At 50.1% G+C, this 20,358-nt stretch overlaps 1 protein-coding gene across 3 annotated transcripts; it reads right to left on the bottom strand.

Moving 5' to 3' along the window:
* Positions 1 to 700: 700 nt before the first annotated feature.
* Positions 701 to 13,592, bottom strand: ENGASE (endo-beta-N-acetylglucosaminidase). Of its 3 annotated transcripts, none has more exons than XM_053300304.1 (14): positions 13,226 to 13,592; positions 10,855 to 10,931; positions 10,548 to 10,749; positions 9,189 to 9,337; positions 8,243 to 8,400; positions 6,490 to 6,638; positions 5,602 to 5,767; positions 5,165 to 5,268; positions 4,855 to 4,963; positions 4,148 to 4,332; positions 2,295 to 2,440; positions 1,979 to 2,081; positions 1,347 to 1,461; positions 701 to 1,217 (listed from the first exon to the last, which is right to left on the bottom strand). In XM_053300304.1, the coding sequence occupies exons 1-14, from the start codon at positions 13,438 to 13,440 to the stop codon at positions 792 to 794; spliced, it is 2,304 nt and encodes a 767-aa protein (XP_053156279.1). In that variant the 5' UTR covers positions 13,441 to 13,592; the 3' UTR covers positions 701 to 791. The 3 variants fall into 3 exon arrangements, with proteins under 3 accessions (XP_053156279.1, XP_053156280.1, XP_053156281.1); XM_053300305.1 differs by having other exon boundaries at positions 10,886 to 10,931; positions 13,226 to 13,310; XM_053300306.1 differs by having other exon boundaries at positions 10,835 to 10,931; positions 13,226 to 13,247.
* Positions 13,593 to 20,358: the final 6,766 nt, after the last annotated feature.

Genomic DNA, 20,358 nt, shown 5'->3' with positions numbered 1-20,358 from the left:
AGTAATTACGCCCCTGCTTAGATGCTATTTTTGGAGTTATTCATCCAAAAGGATGGAATCCAGTGTTTCCACAAGCCTTCAATTTTCTTAATGAACATCAAGCAATTTTTCTACTCTCTCCCTAAAATTATAACTTGTTAGTAAAGAAATCTTTCAGTATGAATATGCCTTTAATAGGTGTGTTATTAAGGCAAAAGAAAGAGAGAGTCATAATTTGGTCTTGGTGCCAGAGTTTCCAAAGGGACAGACCTTCTTGTTTGATTTTGTACAAATAGGCACAAAATGCTTGAATTTTCTACACTGCCAATTTTACCTCTACCTATAAGATGATATATGTACTTCATTACTTCTGCATCAGTGGAACTCTTCACCAGATAACCTTAAGCTGTTCTAGTTTAAATGACGGGTTGCTATTTTTAACACTGTATTTAATAGATTTTTACATCTTAAAATAATGTCTTAAAAATAAAATGCGACTTTCAATAAACCTGTGCTGTATAATTTTGTACCTTCATTCCTAAATACAGTGTAGAATTTGTTATTAGGACATATTCCCCTGGGGAAAAATATATATATATATATATAAATCATCATCTTTGGGTACTGAATGCCAGCATTATGTGGCTGCATTTCTGAGGCCTATGCATAGAAAACAACAGTGCAGGTGCCAAGACTAAAGCCCTCCCTCCCTCCCTCCTTCTGAGGTGCCCATTTTCAAAGCTCTGAGTCTCTTTACTTAGGAAGGGGTCTTACCCGGCAAATTCCAAGCATAACTTAAGTATGGAGCTACCTCAGACATTGGTGCTGGTTCCAGTGCCAGGTAGCTTTGGACTGGAGTATACCAAGACCAGTTTTCCCCACATGGCAGGATCTATCTGGACCTCATCGTCAGGCACGGGTTCCACCAGGAACTCCAAGCGGCATGAAGCCTCAGGGTGGGCATCAGGCACTGTCAGCTCCGTCACGCGGTACAGGGGGGCATGAGCTTCTCCAAGCAGGCTCAGAGGCGCCTCCTGACCACCAACGCACACCCCACTCCGGCAGTGCACACGGAAGCGGTGGGCCTTGCTAGCAGGGTAGGCCCAGCTCAAGGTGAGGCTGACTGAGAGCATTTCCTTTGAAGCCCGGTGCCAATGGGTGTGGGCAACTTCAATGGGCGACAGCCAACTGGCGGTGTCAGCAGGCATTGGTGAGCGCAGGAGGGCATCATCCAGCACCTATGGAAAACAGGCAAGGAGATACTAATGGGCACAAAGGGAAGAGTATGGCCACCAAGCACAAACAGTAAGTCAACATGAAAGCCCCTGCCCCAGGCTGGAACTCTTCCTCCAACACGGCCTCCTTACCCAGATCCTGCCCAGACGGCAGGTGAAGGGCACCTCCTCCTGGCCCGACCGGTGATGGGACACAGTGACTGAGAGTTCATCCAGGAAGCAATCCTGGAACTCCACCTCATAGCACCTGAGGAGGAGAGAGTGTCAACTGGCTCTTGAAAAGTTCTGTCAAGTTCACCCAATGCTGCCCACACCCCTTACATGACCAGGCACCACTTGCCATCCTCACAAGGCCCACAGTCAGGTCTGCTGAGGCCATATAGGAGATAAATTTAGCTTTGGAGGAAAGCTGGTCTTGTGGTAGCGAGCATGACTTGTCCCCATGGCTAAGCAAGGTCTATGCTGATATGCATTTGGATGGGAGACTCTATGAGCACTGTAAGATATTCCCCTTAGGGAATAGGGCCATAGCTCAGTGGAGGAGCATCTCCATGCTTGCACGCAGAAGGTCCCAGGTTCACTCCCTGGCATTTCCAGGTAGGGCTGAGAGAGACCACTGCCTGGAACCATGGCGAGTCACTGCCAGTCAGTGTAAAACAGTACTGAGCTAGATGGAGGAACGGTCAAATCCTTATGTTCTTCTTACAGCAGCGTAGCTTCAGAGGTCTCGATGCCCACCAGTGATTAATGCAGCATCCACTCACCGACTTTGCCAGCCATGTTCCCCGCGTAGTCCGCAACCCCTGAAGAACTGGGCAAGGCGGGGGGGAAATGGGTGGAGTGGGCGGGACCTATGCCATACTGGTTCTGCGAGAGGAAAGAGAACAATTAGAGAGGCAGCAAACCATTAGAGAGGCAGCAAACAAAGCTGGGATGGTGGTGGGGTGGGGGGAGGCAAGGTTGTGACGCTCAGAAGACATTGTATGACATCTGCTACGGCTCTCTAAAGAGAGTACTACCCATCAAATGCCTCTTGGGGGCAGTCAGAGAAGGAGAGTGCCCCCAGGGCAAAATCTGTACCTGCAGGACTAGTGCTGACGGAACAGGACCGCGACTCCCGCGTAGTGAGCTCTGGTGTGAGGGTCACTGCTTGGTTTGGGCCCACGTGTTTATAAATCAAGACAACATACAGTCTAGGGGGTGCCGGCATCTGGAATGAAAACAGCCTGGTGACCCCCCCAAACCCCAGACAGAGAGGAAGAAACAGAGAGAGGATATAGTCACTGCCAGCTCCGAGTAGGTGGCAACACAGCAAAAGCAAGTGGCTGAGAAGGCCCAGGCACACGTGCCTGGTTCCAACAAACCCAGAGCATCTCGTGGGTTGCCAGATTTGGCAAAGCTGGGACCAGATGCGAACAGGGGGCCAGAGTTAAGAGCTCCTTCATGTGCCAGAGGACAGGACTGGGCACAACAAGCCCAGGCCTTCTGCACCCTCCCAGTGGGGATCAAGCCACCTTCCTTTCATACGGAAAGTACCCATCAAAGTGTCTCTCCTGGACAAAATAACTCTGAATTCCTCCCTAGCTTAGTCCTTTACCACTTTGGCCCTTGCCTGGGAAATAGCAGTACAGCCCACACGCCGTGGATCAAATCTACATTTGGATCCCTGCAAACTCCATCTCCGATTTCATGACGCCTTTTGTAGACAGAGTATCAACTCACAGGGAAGAGAACTAGTTTAGCCCAGCCACAGGCGACCTGAGATAAATTCCTTGGCTGTCCTATGGTGCAATGGTCCGCACATGAGCTGTAACACTGGCACAGTTGCACAAGAGCACTGTTCTGCAAATGGAGTTGCACAACAGTGCAGCCATCATGCTATATATAAATATTTGTTGTTGTTGTAGTATGTAATGGCTGTACTGCTGCACAACTGTGCAATCTTTGCGCTGCACAACAGCGCTCAAAGCAATATGTCAGCTCTTACCAGTAAATGTTAGTGAGGAACACATCTGGAAGGTCTGAGGCACAGTCCAGAACACCTCCTGTACCTTCAAGCAATGGCCACATCCAGGCACTCAAGCAAACCGATCATGCCCTGTTGCCCATTCCCTGTCTGATTCAAGGGACCTCAAGAGGCACCTCTAGGTCTGAACTGAAACGGGAGGCTGCCTCTTCTCCTCCTTTCTCCTGCCGCTCCCATGAGTGCGGTCAGCTCAGTCCCAATGGCTAGAGACGATGCATGTGCCTGAAGCATTATGCAACACAAGCTGCCGCTGGAAGCAACAGGGGCAGGAGACAGGGAAGAAGCCCAGGAGAAGACCACACATGCAAGGCTTTCCTCAGGGGGGGCCCATACTGACCAGTGGGAGGGACAGCTCAATGGCCTGACGTGGTGTCCGGCAGCTGCCTAAGTGCATATGCATGCTCTGCACAAGCCCTCTCTGGACATTACTTACCAGGAGAGAGCAAACAGGGCGGGGGAGGGGAGGGAGGACTCAGGAGCACCTGCCTAGTCACAACACAGCCTGTGTCAACAGGCCTCAGGCATTCCTGGGAAGGCAGGCGCTGAACACAAGACTTCCTCCCCTCAGTTTAGAATGCCGGGAGAAAAGCCCGGAGTGCAGAAAAGCCCGGAATGCAGGGATGGTCGGGGGTGGGGGTGGCCACCAGCACATTAGCCCAGGGGCAGGGCTAGCTGGCACATGCCTGTCTTCCCTCTCTCCCACACATTTAGTAAGCAACATCCAGAAGGGCTACCCGGCTCTCGATTCCCCCTGCTGCCCGTGAACGGTTATTTAGCCATGCCACATGCTGCTAGTCACAACTTCCTCCCCTTCGTCCAGCATCCACGCAGCCTCCCGACAAGCCTGCTCCTGCCGCCAGCGTGCAACCGCCAAGAGTTCTGCAATCCCAGCCAGCTCAGCACTCACCTTGCTGTGACGTGACTGGCACTGAGGGGGATGGCCCCCTCCAGCAGCAGAGAGCTGCCCCCACACCAGGAATCCTGCTGGCAGCACCGTATCCGCAGCCAACCCCCGTTAGGCATCCTGTGGCTGGCATATAGTGGCTGGATTTCCTGTGCACTCAGGTTGTACCACGGCTTTGTCCCATTCTCCTAGTAAGAGGAGAGCCGTTGCATGCTTAGTCGCTAATAAGTAATATACACTACGGTTACTAGCAACAGAGTCAACATGGAACTGATTACTTCAGTGCTATCCTTTTTGTGTTCCCCTATTCAAAAAGCTAGCTCTCGGGTGCACCTGGGAAACTTGCGTCTGAAAACCAGCCTTGCATTTCAGGGAAGTCTGCATTGCAGCATTTCCTACACAAATTGCCCCTTTCCCATCGGGAAGCACCCGGCCTCTTATTCTACAAAAGATCCGTCTGGTCAAAAGGAATGTTTCTAGTCGCCTCATTCATCAGGTGAGCCCTTTTGAATTTTGTCAGAACTGTAGCAGACTTACTCCAGAAGACGAAGACTCTGGTCACTTGGTCTCCCTGCTGTATTAGTGGCTGGTGATAGACAAACCCATGTCTGTGCACCTCACAAACCAAGTCCCCGAGACCCAAAGGGGCTGTTTCCCTCAGCCCTTTCTCTCTCCCCTCACGGAGGCTGCCTCTTATCCAGCATCCTTACCTGCCCATTGTGGAAGTGCTTCTTGCCCATGCCCAGACTGAAGGAGGTGGCCAAAGGAAGGGAGCCCACACTATGAATGGGCAGCAGGCCACGCAGCAGGGCCCAAAATCTACACAGAGAAGAGAGGACATTTCCAAGGACGCCCACTAATGCCAGGGGGCTGGGACGGCAGGCCCCTGGGAGTGTGGGGAAGACATTTCAAGCCACAGGCTGACAAGGCCTTCAGAGAGACGGCTCTCCTCACCACCCCTAGGAGAGCAGTAAGAAGGCCCCATCCAAATTCCCTGCACCTCCTCCCTACAGTCCTCACTTGTCTTCATTGTTCAGGAAGTCTTCTGCACCCAGGTATTCATACACCCAGCCTGGTGCAAAGATGGCCACTGAAAGACTCTGATCTCGAATCATGCGCAGCGACTGTGGGGACAAAGGAAACAAAAAGTCACCTTTTCCCCTTGGGTGAGGTGCCAGAGCTTTGGCGGCTATGGGGCTCAGAGAGGACACCGGCTCCCCTTGTACAGAAGATATTCAAGAGGGTCTCTGAAGGCTGGGCCTTGCCTGCCCCAAGTGCTGGAGCTTCTCTTTGCAAAAAGATGGGCTGGCCTAGCCACCACATTTGGCTCTGTGTAGAGAGATCCCCCACCCTTGGCCCCAATTTAGCATTCAATTTAGTATTTCAGGAAGAGCCAACATAGCCAAGTGCGCCCACCTCCCACGGAGCAACCTCTCACTCATCACAATCATGCCCACCTTGTTTGAATCAAAGCCGCCACTCACGACATCACCACGGCCAAACACGTCCACCCCCACGTAGATGTCAAACCAACGCTCGCCTGCCATCGCTCTGGACTGCACCAGTTGCTCCTCCTTCCAGTTGTAGTTTGTGAAGAAGCCATCGCAAGCGTCAAAGAAAACCCTGAGAATGTACCAGCAAGGGATGAATGTCATAAAAAGAGAATCAGGCCCGGCCATCTGCAGGGCTAGGGTCAGGGCCCTTCAAGCTGCCTCACTGCCAGATTATTTGGCTCTGTGAGCTCTCCCAGGTGGCTTCAATGGTGGGAATCTGTGAAATGCCTGTCTGTGCTGATCTTATGGCTTGCATGGTTAGGAAGGATCAGTGCAGTCTGCAGAGCTGGAGGTATACTGGGCGGCGGGGGGGGGAGGTCCCTGGCTCATCCTGGGGAACTTCCCAGATTCCTGGCTGGGGACTGTAGCACTGTGCACAGACCCCAAGAGAGTAAAGCACCCTCTCTTAAGACCCCAAGTCAAGTCACTCTTCAGTCTAGCTGGGATTTTGCAGCCACTGATGACTTTATTCCCTTGATAATCAAGACCGAGCACAAGAGATTACCCCCATTTTAGCCTCACAGGATCCCTGTGAAGCTGATCAGACGGCAACCTAGCGGCTTGTCCTAAGACTGGGTGGAGCTATGGACCCAGGTCTGCCCATGCCAGATGCCGAGTAGCTCTCCTTAAGCAGGGCCTGCTTAACTGGAGTCCACAGGAGGCCAAGCGCCACCCAGTGATGCAGTGGCACAGGGGCTCAGTGAGACTTCAAGAGCAACCCACACATCTCCAGAGCAAGGCTCTCCGCCTAAAGATGGGGCCGTGGGGAGGCGAGAACAGGACGTCACTCACTTGTTGTTCTCGTTCAGTTCGTTCTGCCACTTGAGCTCCCCATTCTGCAGGACGCTGTCGTACCACACCACCTGTCCTCCTGGCACAGCTTTGTGCACCTGGGCTGTCAGATAACGCAAGAAGCGGGGCATGTTCTGTGCTGCTGGAGCCTGCTTCAAAAGAGTGGCATTCAGGACGCTGCAATGGAGGCCGATGATGCCTCCTGCTGCACAGGTTCCCTGAAGCCTTGGCAAAGGGATATCAGACCCAGACTCCCAGCGATGGGGCCATGCCACGCCTTCACTGGGGAACTTGGTCTCCAACCCTGGGGACACAGCATGAGCAGTGGGGCCACTGCATTCATCAGAGGTGCATTCATCAAGTTTTGGCCACACAAAGAATTTCCTCTCCAGGACTGACCTGGGGAAAAGCCGTCCTGCTCATCAGCAGCAGAAGCTGGCTGTGCAGAGAGAACTGGTTGGCCAGCACCTCTGACATCACAAAGCTACCTTCCCCCATCACCCTAGATAATCTATTCCAATTTTTTTTTAAGAAGTTATGGGCTGCTGTTGTTTTTTAAGTTATGTAAGCAATGAACATTTGATTGAATCAATATACGTATTATACGTGAAAGAAACTGGACAGCCAACCTGAAACTTGAAACATAGGGGAGATACCAAACAGACCACCAAATCAATATTTAATTTGCTAGTTAGTACATCTGTCAAATGCAGTGAGAGGCAGGGGTGGGGGGAAAGAGATGGACTCTATGGGGGCGGGGAGAACCATGGTGAACCCAGCTTTAAGGTATATCTGTACTCAGCCTTAGTTTACCAAATGCTCCCTCCAGCATTCCCCATACCTAACAAGAAGCTTGTTTTCAACCACTGAAACCTGGAAGAAAGGTAGGCAAGCAGGTAGCTGTGGGTATAAGGGAATCATGGCATAAACAGAGATATCGTGCTGCCTCTCAGAGGAGGGAAAGGATGATGGGTAGGATTTATTTTTATTTTTATATTTTGTATCCTACTCTTCCTCCAAGGAGCCCAGAGCAGTGTACTACATACTTAAGTTCCTCTTGTTACTTAAGTATGTGTACTACATACTTAAGTAACATCCCTGTGAAGTAGGTTAGGCTGAGAGAGAAGTGACTGGCCTAGAGTCACCCAGCCAAGTATCATGGCTGAATGGGGATTTGAACTCGGGTCTCCCAGTCCTAGTCCAGCACTCTAACCACAACACCACGCTGGTTCTATTTATAAACTGGTGCCAGTTCCAGCCTCCTCTCTTAAAATTATAGAGCCGGCCTAGGTCCTATTCAGAATATTCTGCAGTCACAGGACTTTCCTGCAATTATATGATGCCTATGCTTCATGTCCATAAGAGAGTTGACCTGACAGTGGCAATCAGGGTGCCTCTAGGATGCACAGACAAAAGTGCAATGAAGTGCACTAATCATTTGGGGAAAGTCTTACTGTGCACACATAGTTGCTTCTGCAGATTAGAATAATCACTCCACCCAGAAAAGGCTGCCCTGTTAAGGGGTGGGCGAGGCATCTGCTCACCCTGAGCCATGCCAGCCTTCTTGTGCACAACCAGGGATTTGGAGCAGCCGAGTTGACGGACAAGCACAGCAAGTGGAGGAAATCTCTCTTGAGCATCAGCTACAGCCAAGGGGCCACCTGTCTGGTTGTGGAGGAAACCTAGCTCCATCCTGGCAAGCCCAGGGCTGCATGGGGAGAGCAGGGGAGGGAAGGAGGTGGATGTTGCTCACACTCAAGGCATTCTCAATGTTGACCAGCCAGCCATCAAAGTGATAGAACTGGGCAATTGCAGCCAGCTGCTCAGCCACGGCATGGTAGGCTTCCTCCTCGCCTGCCAGGAACGCCTCACACATCTTCTCGCCATCCGTCCACTCCGTGATGAACGTCCCTACAGCCAGGGAGGGAAATGCGGGGAGAAACTGAATCTCTCACCTCCTGCCCTGTTCAAATCCTCCGGGCACAAGGAGAGAGGGAGACAGAGGAGTGCCGGACCTGGAGAATCCTCTGGAGAGAGTGGGAGAGCTCACCAAGAGACACCTCATGTCAGAGGAGTCAGAAAATTACTCCCCCAAATAAGGAAAGTTCTAAAGAAGTAGATCGCGGCCTTCTCTAGGGATGCCCCATGGCTCTGGAACATGCTCGCAAATGAAATCAGAACCTCCCCATCTCTGGCTGTTTTTAAGCAACTTCTGGGAAAGCACCTATTTCATCAGGCTTTCAGTTTATGTTTTAAAGTTTGATCGGTGGTTAATTTAATTTGTGTTATATGATTTAAGGTTTTAATAGTTGTTGGATTTTAATTGTAAACCATCCAGAGATTTTATATAGGGTAGTATATAAATACAAAACATGGATAAATAAAATAAAAACAAATTAGATCAGGAGCAACAGCTGTCTGCAGAAACTCCCAGTATCTCCCAGAAAGGGATGTTAAGAGAGACCAATAGAAGTACAGGCTGTGGGTGTGACAGTGTACAGCACGGGGCAGAAATGCAGCTAATGGGAGGAAGATCCCTTCCCAAAGAGAGAGCGCTCATCCTAAGCCTGCCTCTCCAACTATTCTATTCAGCACGGCAGAGGAGAAAATCATGGACTGTGAGCCCCTCCCTACTGCAGGCCCAGAACTGGGTGACCGTCAGGAGCTCCCAAACGGCCTGACTCCGCACCCAAACTCACCCAGCATGAGGACCCCATTGCGGTGAGCAGCGTTGGTCCAGACCACCGGTGGAATCGTGACCGTGTGGTGGCTGAAGTAGACAAAGATGTCAATGTAGTGCCAGTGGTAGAACACATACTGGTCACAGACTGCTGCGCCCTGGATGAACCTGCCAGGAGGAAGAGGAGACAGCAAGGCCCCACTAGGCAAGGCGGACTTGGCAAGGCAGAGTTTGCACAAGGCATTTACGAGCTCCTCTTGGTGCCCTCTCACCTATTCCCAGAACCCAAACCAGTTCCAGCCGATGACTGGTCGGGAAGCTAGGGTGGTCCAGCCACCACCCTCCTTTAAGAGGCTCTGTGATAACAACAGGAATTTCCTTGAGGTTTGCAGACATCAGATGCACTTCCCTGTTCCCTTTAGGACAGCAAGCATCCTCGGGACAGTTTTGTCTGCTCTTAGACCCGGGTCAATTTTGTGTGCTCTTAGGTCCGTGCTTCCAAAATATGCACATGTGGCCACGCCCACCCACTGAAAACACTCACTAGCCACGCCCGGGGTCTCTGCACATTTGACACTGCTCTACAGAGTGCAACGTCAAAAACTGAGAGGGTTTCTCCCCCAGGGTTCCACATCACACGAAGAAACCCTCAGTGCTCGGCTACAGAATCAATACTAAACATGTCGAGGGCCAGGGATGGGGCCAGCAAGGTCAGCATGGGGGGCAAGGCTAGGGCGGACACATTCCCATTTGCCCTCCTCATGCATTGGCCCCCATGGCTTACACAGCATTTGCCTAGAGCCTGAGAGTCCACAGGAAAGGGGACTCGGATAACAGATGTGAAACACTAGCCTTCTTCAGGCATCCAAGCGGATGTGTGAAAGGTGGGGAGCACACCAGCTAGTCATGCCCCCTTGATGGTGGTGAGACACTCCACAGACATGTCCCCCAGGGAGGCAAGCCTTGAGTGCTGGGAGATGTTCTCTGAACAGGCAGGGTTCTAGAACACAGGGAGAAAATTCCCCCACATGCAGCGCTAGTCTCTGCACACAGGCATGGGGAGAGCCAGGGGGTATGGCTGGCTGGTGCACTCCTCTGTCCCTGTATTCAGGGAACATAGGGACCACACCACCTGAATCCGGCACCTGAACACTTGAAGCATGCGATACAAATGCTAAGTTGTATTATTCCACTGGACACACATTCGTCCCCCTTCACAATTATGTGGGTGCAACCCAAGGATGCAAGGTGCATCCAAATGTCCTACCAAGATCAGTTTGTGGAGGTCCTGGCTCCTCTGGCAAAGAGATAATTATAGGCTCCACATTTGGAAGGCTACACATTTCAGCATCAACTCCTGACCCCATCAAGTCCCAACCTGTCTTCGAGGTAGCCCCCCTTCATGTCATGGCACACCAGTGTGCGGGGCCTGTGGCTGTTAAGCGGAGGCTGACGTGTCGCCAGCGGTTCAGTCGACACATTGAAAGCATCATCGCTGGTGGGTTTCCAGGCAAGCAGTTCTTCCAAGCCCGAGAGATAGAAGCTGATTGGCTCAGTGGTGTGCTGATCATACTGTCTGGCTGGGTGGGCAAAGGTAGGATGTTAATGCTGATAATCTCAAGCCAGTGACAGTAATTGTTTCTAAGAGGGTGGAGATCCACCTACCTACCCATACCAAGTCTTACCAGGGAGAGGATTGGGGGCAAAATTGATCACCTGGTGGAGAACGGAAGTTCTTTGACTCTCCATCTCAATCTGTAAACTGAAAACAAGAACAAGGATCAGAAAAAGAATTTTGTTTGGGAATCCTTTACTCTCCCCTTTGAAGCCCTCCCTACCAGAGGAGGAATTATTTTAACCATCCCCATCAGCTTCAGTTTATCCCAAGATGGGCAAAACATTGACCACCACCTACACATGCCAAGCAGGGAGAAGTGGAAAAGGAGGGAATCTCCCCCGCCCACAGTCTGCAGCAGGGCAGGCACTGCAGCCAACGAACAGTGGGGAGGTGGGAGCAGTGGGCCACAAGGTTCCAGGGGAAAAGAGAAGTAGCCTATGCATGCCCCTTAAGCTAAAGGCCCCTTAAAAGGAGGGTGAGTCATGCTTGGTGAGTCAGTTTGGAGGTGGAAGCTTTCTTAAGTACTCCCTAAGCTGCGGGGTGTTTCACTCTTGGTTAACAGCACAGCATCCTGCCAAACAAGTGCTGCTGCTTCTCAATTGTCTCAAAGATGCCACTTCAGAACTGTGGATGGGGAGGCACTGCACAGCCTAGGCTATGTTTGTTTGTTTGATTATTTATTTGTTTGCTTATATGATGTTTTTTAAAATGATGGCTTTTTTATAAAGTTGCCAGAGATAGGGAGGCTAGGGAGGGAGACAAGCTGTAGCCTAGCCTCATAAGGAAGGTGCTCCAGGCCCCTGATCATTTTGGTTGCCCTCTTTAGCACCTTTTCCAGTTCTACAATATCCTTTTTGGAGTTCCATTGTGGATTTCACTATCCTAAATAGTTTAGTGTCATCCAGGGGCGGAGCCACCATTGGGCCAACGGGTTCAAAGAACCCGGGCCGCTGACTAATCAGGGGCCGCAAGAGCGGCCCCGACACGCCCCCGACATGCCCGGGGGCCGCACAGCCCCTTCGGGAGCTAAACTAAGGTTGGCGCTGAGTTCACAGTGCCAGCCAGGAGCGGCTCTTCCCTGCAAAGGCAGGGAAGAACCGCTCCTGGGCTGCGCTGCGAATGCAGCGCCAGCCTTCGTTTAACTGCCAAAGGGGCCGCGCGGCCCCTTCGGCAGTTAATGTGCAACTGAGTCGGCCGAATGGAGCCTGAAGGCTCCATTCAGCCAGACCACGCCCCGTGTCCGACGTCAGACGCAGGGGCGGGGTCAGTGGGGCCGCGGCAGCCGCCACAAACAGGCCACCGGCGGTCCCGCTCCGCCAGTGGTGTCATCGGCAGATTTGGCCACTTTGCTGGTCACCCCAACTTCTAGATAGTTTATGAACAAGTTAAAAGAGCACTCATCCCAGTACTGATCCCTGGGGGACCCCACTTCCTACCTACCTCCATTGTGAAAACTGTCCATTTATTCCTACTCTCTGTTTCCTGTCCTTCAACCATTTACCAATCTACACATGAACCTGACCCCTTATTCCATGACTGCTAAATTTACTCAAGAACTTTTGGTGGGGGACTTTATCAAAAGCTTTTTGGAAGTCCAGCAATTGAATACTGAAGAAGAGAATGCTTTGGGGCATGTGCAGAGTGTTTTCTGCTTGTCACTGAAAAGCCACAAACAGCCATCAAAAGTGAGGCTTCCTTTGAGGCAGGATTCAGCCCTGTAACCCAGTGACCATGGCAGAGTTCAGATTAAGACTGGACAGTCCAAAAGGGAATCAATCTCTCAGTAGGCCTCGAGCAAGCTTGTTTAGGAAATCAAGACTGTGGTATCTTGAAAAATCCCCACGACTGCTTGATGGGAAGTGGAAGAAAAAGCCCAGGCCATCTCTGACCAGGGCACACTGGCAGTGTCACCGCAACATCAGGCCACTTTCAAGGAACCGAGTCACCCCTAGCCCAGCCCTATATCCCTTGAATAAGAAACAAGAATGTCCTCTGTTTCTGAGCACGTGAAGAATGACTTCTCTTCACCACTGAGAAAGCAAGGCACAGCCACTTCTCATGCAAAAGATCTTTCGTTTTCAGCTCAGAGGGCAGCATTAGAGAAAGAAAGTGCAACGCCCTGGCCCCCTCCTTTTCAAGGGTGGCTCCAAGCGCCCCCACCCAGATGTGACCCCCCTCCATTTCTTTTTCCGAAATCTAATGCGTGGGACAGAGTTCGCCCTGCATAAATCCACTTTGCCCCTTCTGCGCCCTAAGTTGTGTGTGTGTGTGTGTGTGTTTGGGCGCGCCCACCCCCCCCCGGTGCCGCCACTGCCCCTTTTAGAAACCAGACACTCTGGCTTCCCTCGTCTCCGCTCTCCTGGGACCAATCCCCGAGGGCTGCTACTGCAGCTCCCGCCCGCCGCCCGTCCCTTCCACCCCCACCCCCGGCGCCTTACCCCAGTCCGGGCCTGAAGCGGCCCTTCGCCGACCCCTGTTCGTGGGGGCGGCCATTGCTGCGCTCCCCTTCCGCCGCGGCGGCCCGCTTGGCGCCTCTCCTCGGTCCCTCCTGCTGCCCTCCTTCCATCTCGCTCTGGCTCCTTCCTTCCCTCCACCCGGTCACATGGAGGGAGAGGGCGGCAGAGCTCCAGCCAATCCTCGCAGCAGCCAGCATAGCGGTAGCCGCCCGCGGCCAGCCATCAGGCGCGGCTTGCCGCTCTGGGTCCGGAGAGCCCGGCTCGGGACCCGGAGCGAGGGGGGCGGCAGCCGATGTGTGGCTGGCTCCCGGTTGGGCGCCTAGGACGACTGTCGGGCAAGTGGCCAGTCGGGGGGGGGGTGGCCGGTATCCGTCCGCGCTAGGGAGAGAACGGCTGGACCCGCCTCTTGGCGGCTGGGCTTATCTCCTGGAAACACGCCTTGCATCGAAAGCCCGTAATGTCTAACTAGCTGGTCAGAATGGAAGGGAATGCATTCTTTCTGCGCATACGCAGAGGCACTCTTTTCCTCAGTACTTCGCCAAAAACTTTCAGGTAGTGAATCCTGGGCTGGCGCGGCTAGTATTAGATCCGACACCCAGACAGTGGTGGCACCGGGCCGGGGGGGTGAGGGGAAGGCACAGAAGGGGCAAAGTGCGTTATGGGTGAGCAGTCCGTGTCCCACAGATTTCTGAAACAGAAATGGGGGGCAGGTGGAGGTGCAAAAACTACTTTGAGGGTGCGCTTGCCCCCCCCCCCGAAGCTGCCCTTGCAGGAAAGGGGCAAACCGTGTTCTTTAGCCTGATTTATCTGTTTATTTATTTTATACCCCACCTTTCTTCAGTCATGGAAGACTCTTGACAGCCTGGGTCCACTTTGCCTTATAGCTCCTGTTCGGAAGGTAACCAGAGGGGTTCAATTTACTCTAAGTCTTTGGGTCCCCACTGGCTGCCGATGATGGGAGTTGTAGTCCAACAACATCTGGAGACTCAAGACTGAGAACCCCTAATAGATAACATGAGAACCAGTCTTCTTTCTCTAAGGAGTACTGAACCTGCTAGTGAGCTCTCTCATATGGACATAGTCAAACTGTGTTAGATAGCCATCCGTGATTGGCTATTTCCCTTTGATTATTCCTTAATGATCATGCATAAAGGAACATAAGCACTTAACAAATAAACTACTGAGCTGAAGTAGTCAGTCCATGGCTATATTTATATAATCGCAACTGCCTATTTGGAGTGCTTTGTGATTATTCCCATTCCAAAGATAATAATCTAAGAAGTTCCAACAGCTGGATCAACAGCTAAAGAAAACGAACTACACTATGCAATTCCGCTTGACCGAAAAATCAGTTAGCAGGAATTTGGATTCCTAGACCTTCCCCCTCAGCACTGAAGTAATTCTGTAAACAAACTCCTTGATACAAATAAAATGTACAAAACTCTTAACATTCTTCCTGCAGGTTTGTAGGCAAACATCATTCATATATGTGTATAAATTTGCAGTGCATTATTCTGCAACAGAAACTGCATAGAAGTAACCGTTAGATACTACCTGGCTATAGTAAAATGTGCAAAACTGTTTACGAATGTAGAGTCAGTAACCACAAACAAGGAACTGGCAACACAAACCTCATGTGAAATTCAAAGAGAAGGAAATGTGATCTCATTTAGAAATAATGAGATGTAGCAAACATGAAGAAGTGCAAGAAAGGCCTTATCAGACATTATTAGAATGTGTATGTGGTGAAAGGACAGGGATGGGCAGTACTCTGGATGCTGGGTCAGATTGTTATTCTGCCGTGGCTTCACTCCTGACAATGCCATTCCCTTCTGAATACTAACATTCTGCTCTTGACACTGTTAATTTCACTGTCAGTGTATCCTGGGAACTGTCTTTCTCCTCTGCACACCATCATGCCATTATTATTCCACTCTGGACACTGTCATTCGGATTTCATTTCTCTCTGGACAGTTATTTCAAGCTGGGAATTGTCATTCCTTGGTTATTTTCTCCTTTGAAGACAATCATTACACTATTGTTCTGATCTGGACATGGTTATTCCACTTTGAGGACTGTCATTCCACTCTAGGCAATTAATCATTGCAATTAATCATGCAGAATGGCAGGTTGTTTTTTCTTCTTTCACACACACACACGCTAGTACTTTTATACCCCCTTCTTCTAGTCTGACATTCCTTTGAGTCCTTTGTGCTCTGATATCTGTCTCCATGAAACATCTGTTTCTTCTGTACTGCAGCAAGAGTACACGTCTTTAAAATCCCATTCACACCCATTCTCATTCAGTGTCCATTCCCTGCAGTTCCAGGTACAGTTTTCTGCCATTCATTTCAATATTTGCTTTGGCAAGGCTTGTCCTTGTCATGGTTAAATAAAGTGTCTCTGGACTCAACTGTATCAAAAGCCTCCCCTCAAGATCCTGGCCTGTGACATTGTGCAGGATCTGGATCACTCACTTTTCCTTGCTCTGCAAATGAATCAAGGATCCCCTCCGTGGCTCTGTGGTGGGTCCTCTCCAAGGGAGCCATTGTAAGGTAACATTTCAAACTACGCTAACTGATTGGAAAGCAGCCCCTACCTACTGACCTATTCCTCCATAACATACCAACAAAGCTTGAGCCCCTCTCCATGGACTGGATCACTACTCCTTCTCCTGGGTCCACCTTAAGAGAAGTTTTGAACATTATTTTAACAATTTGTGGAGGGAATAATGTCATGGAGACACACACACACACCCTCAATCCACTTCCTTTGCTGCACATTGCAATGTTAGGGTGGGGTCCCAGTCCCCTAATTCCCTGCCTGCTCCCTCCCTCCCCTCCCGCTTACCTCTTACCTCTCTGCTGACTCTACTCATCAGGCAGTCAAAGGAAGAAAGACTCCCTGACTGCTACCACTGCACCTTGTCACCTCATTCACACCCACAGATCAGCCCACTTAAACCTTGTGTGTGGGAGGGAGGGAGGGAGGGAGGAAAAGAGAACCAATGGCACTTCTTTTGTCCTTCCCAAACTCTAAAAGGTGGTTCTCTTTGCACCTTGCTATACATCTGCCCGTTGCCATATGAAGAAGGCAGGTAAGCATTTTCAGCCTGAAGAATATACATAAGATCTTAGCTTCATCCCTTCAGCTCTGTCTCCTTAGCTATACAAGTCTTTCTTCTCTAGGCTTCGACCAAACTGTATGCACTTTTTTCTTGAGTCTTGCCATAATGAGTTTCTAGTGAGAGTCTGCTTTAGTTATGCATGTTTCACTGTTCTGTGAATGCAGGCTCAATAATGTTGCTTGGTGTGGGTCACAGAGCAAAGAGTTTACATGCTTAGTGCATAAGAGAGAATTTCATATTGTCCTAGTCCAGGGTTTCTCAACGTTGGGTCCCAAGACATTATTGGACTTCAACTCCCATAATCTCCAACCAAAGGCCACTGGGGCTGGGGATTATGGGAATTGAAGTTCAATAACATCTGGGAACCCAATGTTGAGTGTCCCTGTGTAGTCACAGGGAAGATATATCAACCTATAGGGGGCCAGAAGAAAAGAGGGGAAAGAAGTGATTAACCTTGAGAAATGTGTGCCATTGCCCACCACTCAGCCAGGATAAGCATTGTTTGAGATGATTTCTTTTTTTTTAAATTCAGCCTTTTTTGATGTTCTGTTGAGGAGCTGGGGCTGATGTGCTCCCACACCAATGAAGTGGACCCACTGGCTCCCAATCAGAGGTGCACCTAGATAATTTTGGAGCCTGGACCTAATGGTCTTTGGAGACCCGCCCATCCCCAGCAAATTAAGCACCATCTTGATCCGCCGGGCAACCACACCACCCGGGACAGACTAAAGAGGATTTTGGTTCCCCAGGGGCTGTGGAGGCTCTGGACTTTGGCCCCGAATTCCAGGGGTAAGAGCGCCTTTGCTCCCAACAGCTGTTTCAACCCCAGCCGAGAAAGTGCATAGTGTGGGACTTTAAGTCTGTCACTGCCTGATCTCCAACTCTTGCTGGGATCATTTGATCTCACTTTCCATCAGGCTGCTGCAAATCGCTGCTCCATGAATTAACAGTGGTGTGCAAAACCACCACTTTTGTTCATAGTAAAGGGGTCAGACAAGCTGTTCACAGAATTTGCCCTGCAGTGACTACAGTCTTAACATGAGGTGTACATACATGCTTTGGAGTCAGTACCTGCCAAACCAAGTGTTCTTATTATTGCTTCCCAAGTGACGACTGGGACAACGGAAGCAACTGCCTGGCTGTGTCCCTGGGCAACTTCTTTTCGCTGTAGAATTAATGTGGTGCTCTTGGTGAGTTCTGCCCAGACCTTTTCAGCCTATTGATTTGAAAGGAGTAATATGTGGATGTCACTAGATGCTATGGATGATGGGATATCAACCCCAAGCCTGCCAGCGAGAAAGGCTTACAGCAAAAAAGCCTTGCAGTTCTTCCCTGGCAACCTTCCTAGCAGACATAAAACAGAAAAGAGCAGAGGTGCATTTGTATGTATAAATAATGTACAAAACAAATATAAATAAACGGCATAAATACATTCCCATGCTTCTAAAGATTTTACATTCTGGACAGCCTTTGCATTTTACATTTGCCCTTCCCTTAGTGGTGGGATGCGCATTTTGTGACGGGTTCATAATTGTCTCTTTTTATATTTACAAATGGCCTGCCATTTGGATCAGTCCCATCTGTGCCATGGATTCATTTTGTGGCCTTGGACTAGTCACTTTCTTGAGCCTCTGTGCCCCCCACCCCATAAAATATCAATAATTGTTACCCACCTCTCATGGTCATTGTTAGAACACGCAAAAGATTGCAAAGCATTCTATAAATCAGAAGTGCTGTATAATGAGTGTACTAGTTCAGGGCTAAATAGTTCTTGGCACAGAAACTGCAAATTGCTTCACCCCTCTTGGTAATTCTCACCCTTGCAAATGTTTCCACCATCATCCTTGTGAGAGTGTGTGACTTCCAAAGGTTGGGAGGGTTTACTGCTGCAGTTAATTGCTCACCAGTCCACATGCAGGTTCTCCCAGTGTCAAGAAAGAGGAAAACACCTTCCCTTTGCAAGCCAAAACTCCATGGTCACTACAGTACTAGACAGGACTGAAAAGCAAACCTTTATAGATAGTCTCAAAAAGAAGCAGGGCGGGGAGGATCTGCCCACCAGTTAGATACTGCGACCCAGAATCATGAGCACGCCAGAGACCCTTCATGCCTCCTGGGCCATGTGAGACTACACTGACAACTATGCCTGGGAGCAGACTTCTGTCTTGTGGATGGGAAGGATGTGAGTAATGGACAGCAGGATGCTGCTGGACCATATGCCAGGCGTTGATTGGTGCCTTCTATGCAGAGCTAATGTGGGGACATCATCAGCCAATGCCATCTTGACTGGAGGGGAGTGGCAGTGTTTCCAAGGACACTTGGGTGTCTGATGGTGATGCAAACCTATTGCTTCTGCAAAAACAACAAGGCATCTTGTGGCTACAATGAATGTGTTAGTCTTTAACACATTCATTGTAGCATAATGTTCTGTAGACTAGAGCCCACTTCATCACATGCATCTGATGAAGTGGACTCTCTAGTCCACAAAAGCTTGTGCTGCAATAAATGGATTTCATTTCTAAGATGCGATAAGACTCTATTGTTTTTGCTGCAATAGACTAACATGTCTACGCCTCTAGAATTGGTTTCTGTCACTATTCTTGTGCTGTTAGGCTGCTGGTGGTTGATCATAAGATCATCACTTTGTCACACTGGCATTAGCCCTAACATAGCAGCCACTGACGTAATGAACCCATAGGGTCACCCTGGTAGAATAGGAATGTATGGTACTGGTTAGAATAATTGAATTTTAAAGTGGGAGGTGGCCTTCTGGATCTTCTAGTCCAGCCCCTCTGCTCAGTGCATGAACCTGCAGCAGCATGCCTGACAGAGGGCCAACCAGCCTCTGTTTGGAAACCTCCAGCGAAGGAGAGCCCACCATGGCAAAACTGTTCCACAGACTGTTCTACAGTCAAACAGCTCTTACAGTTAGGAAATTCCTAGCCTGAATCTGCTTCTTTGCAGTGGTGGCTTAACGCACAGGAAAAGTAGGCACTTGTCTATGGTGGCAAATTTGTTTATGCGTTAGCCACCACTTAAACCTGGGGGTGGGGGAAATTTAAATCTACTTTTAAAAGTTTGTAAACCGCCACTGTGCAGAGGCTGCAAGAGCTCCTAGCCTGCCTCACAAATCATGGCAGGTCATTGGGCCATCTTCGCATGCACTGACAGATGGTGATGGAGACGGCGGCGAGAGTTCCACCCACGGGCTCGCTTGCCTCCCAAATGACAGGTCAGGCCGTTTCACCCCATTTTGGGCCTCTGCACATGCGCACACAAGGGAATGGGAGGAGCTCTCTCTCGCCACCGTCTCCACTCCACTACCATCCTGCTGCATGTGCATGCATTGCAAAGGCAGCCCGACGACCTGCCATGATTTAAGAGGCAGGTGCACCCACTAGGAACTCTTGCTGCTGGCCACGTTGCCACGCAGTGGTGGTTTTAAAAGGTTTTAAAAGTAGCTTTTACTCTCCCCCACCCGCAAGCCCTTTAATTGTAAAGGGGAACCCTTGCTGGGGCAGCAAATGTTTGGTTGAGCTTAATCTGCCCCTGCTTCTGTGTAATTTCATTAGTTCTAATCCTGCCCTCAGGAGAACAAAGCCACCCCTTCTTCTATGTGGCAGCCTTCAGATATATGAAGACAGGTATCATATCTACCTTGGTCTTCCATTCGCCAGGCTAAAAATACCCAGTTCCCTTCATTGTTCCTCCCAGGATGTGGTTTCCTGCTCCTTCAACTTTTTTGTTGCCTTCCTCTGAACCCATTCCAGTTTTTCAGTGTGTCCTTAAAATGCAGTGTCCAGAACTGAACACGGTATTGTAAGTAAGGTCTGACCAGGACAGAAAAGAACTATTATGTATCATGATCTGGACACTTAGCCTCTGTTAATGCAGCCCTATACTGGCTTGGCCTTTTTAGCAGCTGCATCATACTTCTGGCTCATGTTCAACTAAGACACCAAGATTCTTTCCACATCTCCTGCTGCCA

This window comes from Hemicordylus capensis, chromosome 2 (assembly GCF_027244095.1).
Source record: "Hemicordylus capensis ecotype Gifberg chromosome 2, rHemCap1.1.pri, whole genome shotgun sequence".
In the NCBI taxonomy this organism is placed as follows: Eukaryota; Metazoa; Chordata; class Lepidosauria; order Squamata; family Cordylidae; genus Hemicordylus; species Hemicordylus capensis.
This window is presented reverse-complemented; position numbering and strand designations above follow the sequence as displayed.

Coding starts and splice junctions, on each gene's coding strand:
- ENGASE (XM_053300304.1), bottom strand. CDS start 13,440: ATGCTGGCTGCTGCGAGGATTGGCTGGAGCTCTGCCGCCCTCTCCCTC. Junction 4,333..4,854: donor AGCACTTCCACAATGGGCAG/GTAAGGATGCTG, acceptor TCCTCTTACTAG/GAGAATGGGACAAAGCCGTG. Junction 1,462..1,978: donor GAACATGGCTGGCAAAGTCG/GTGAGTGGATGC, acceptor TCTCCTCCTCAG/GTGCTATGAGGTGGAGTTCC.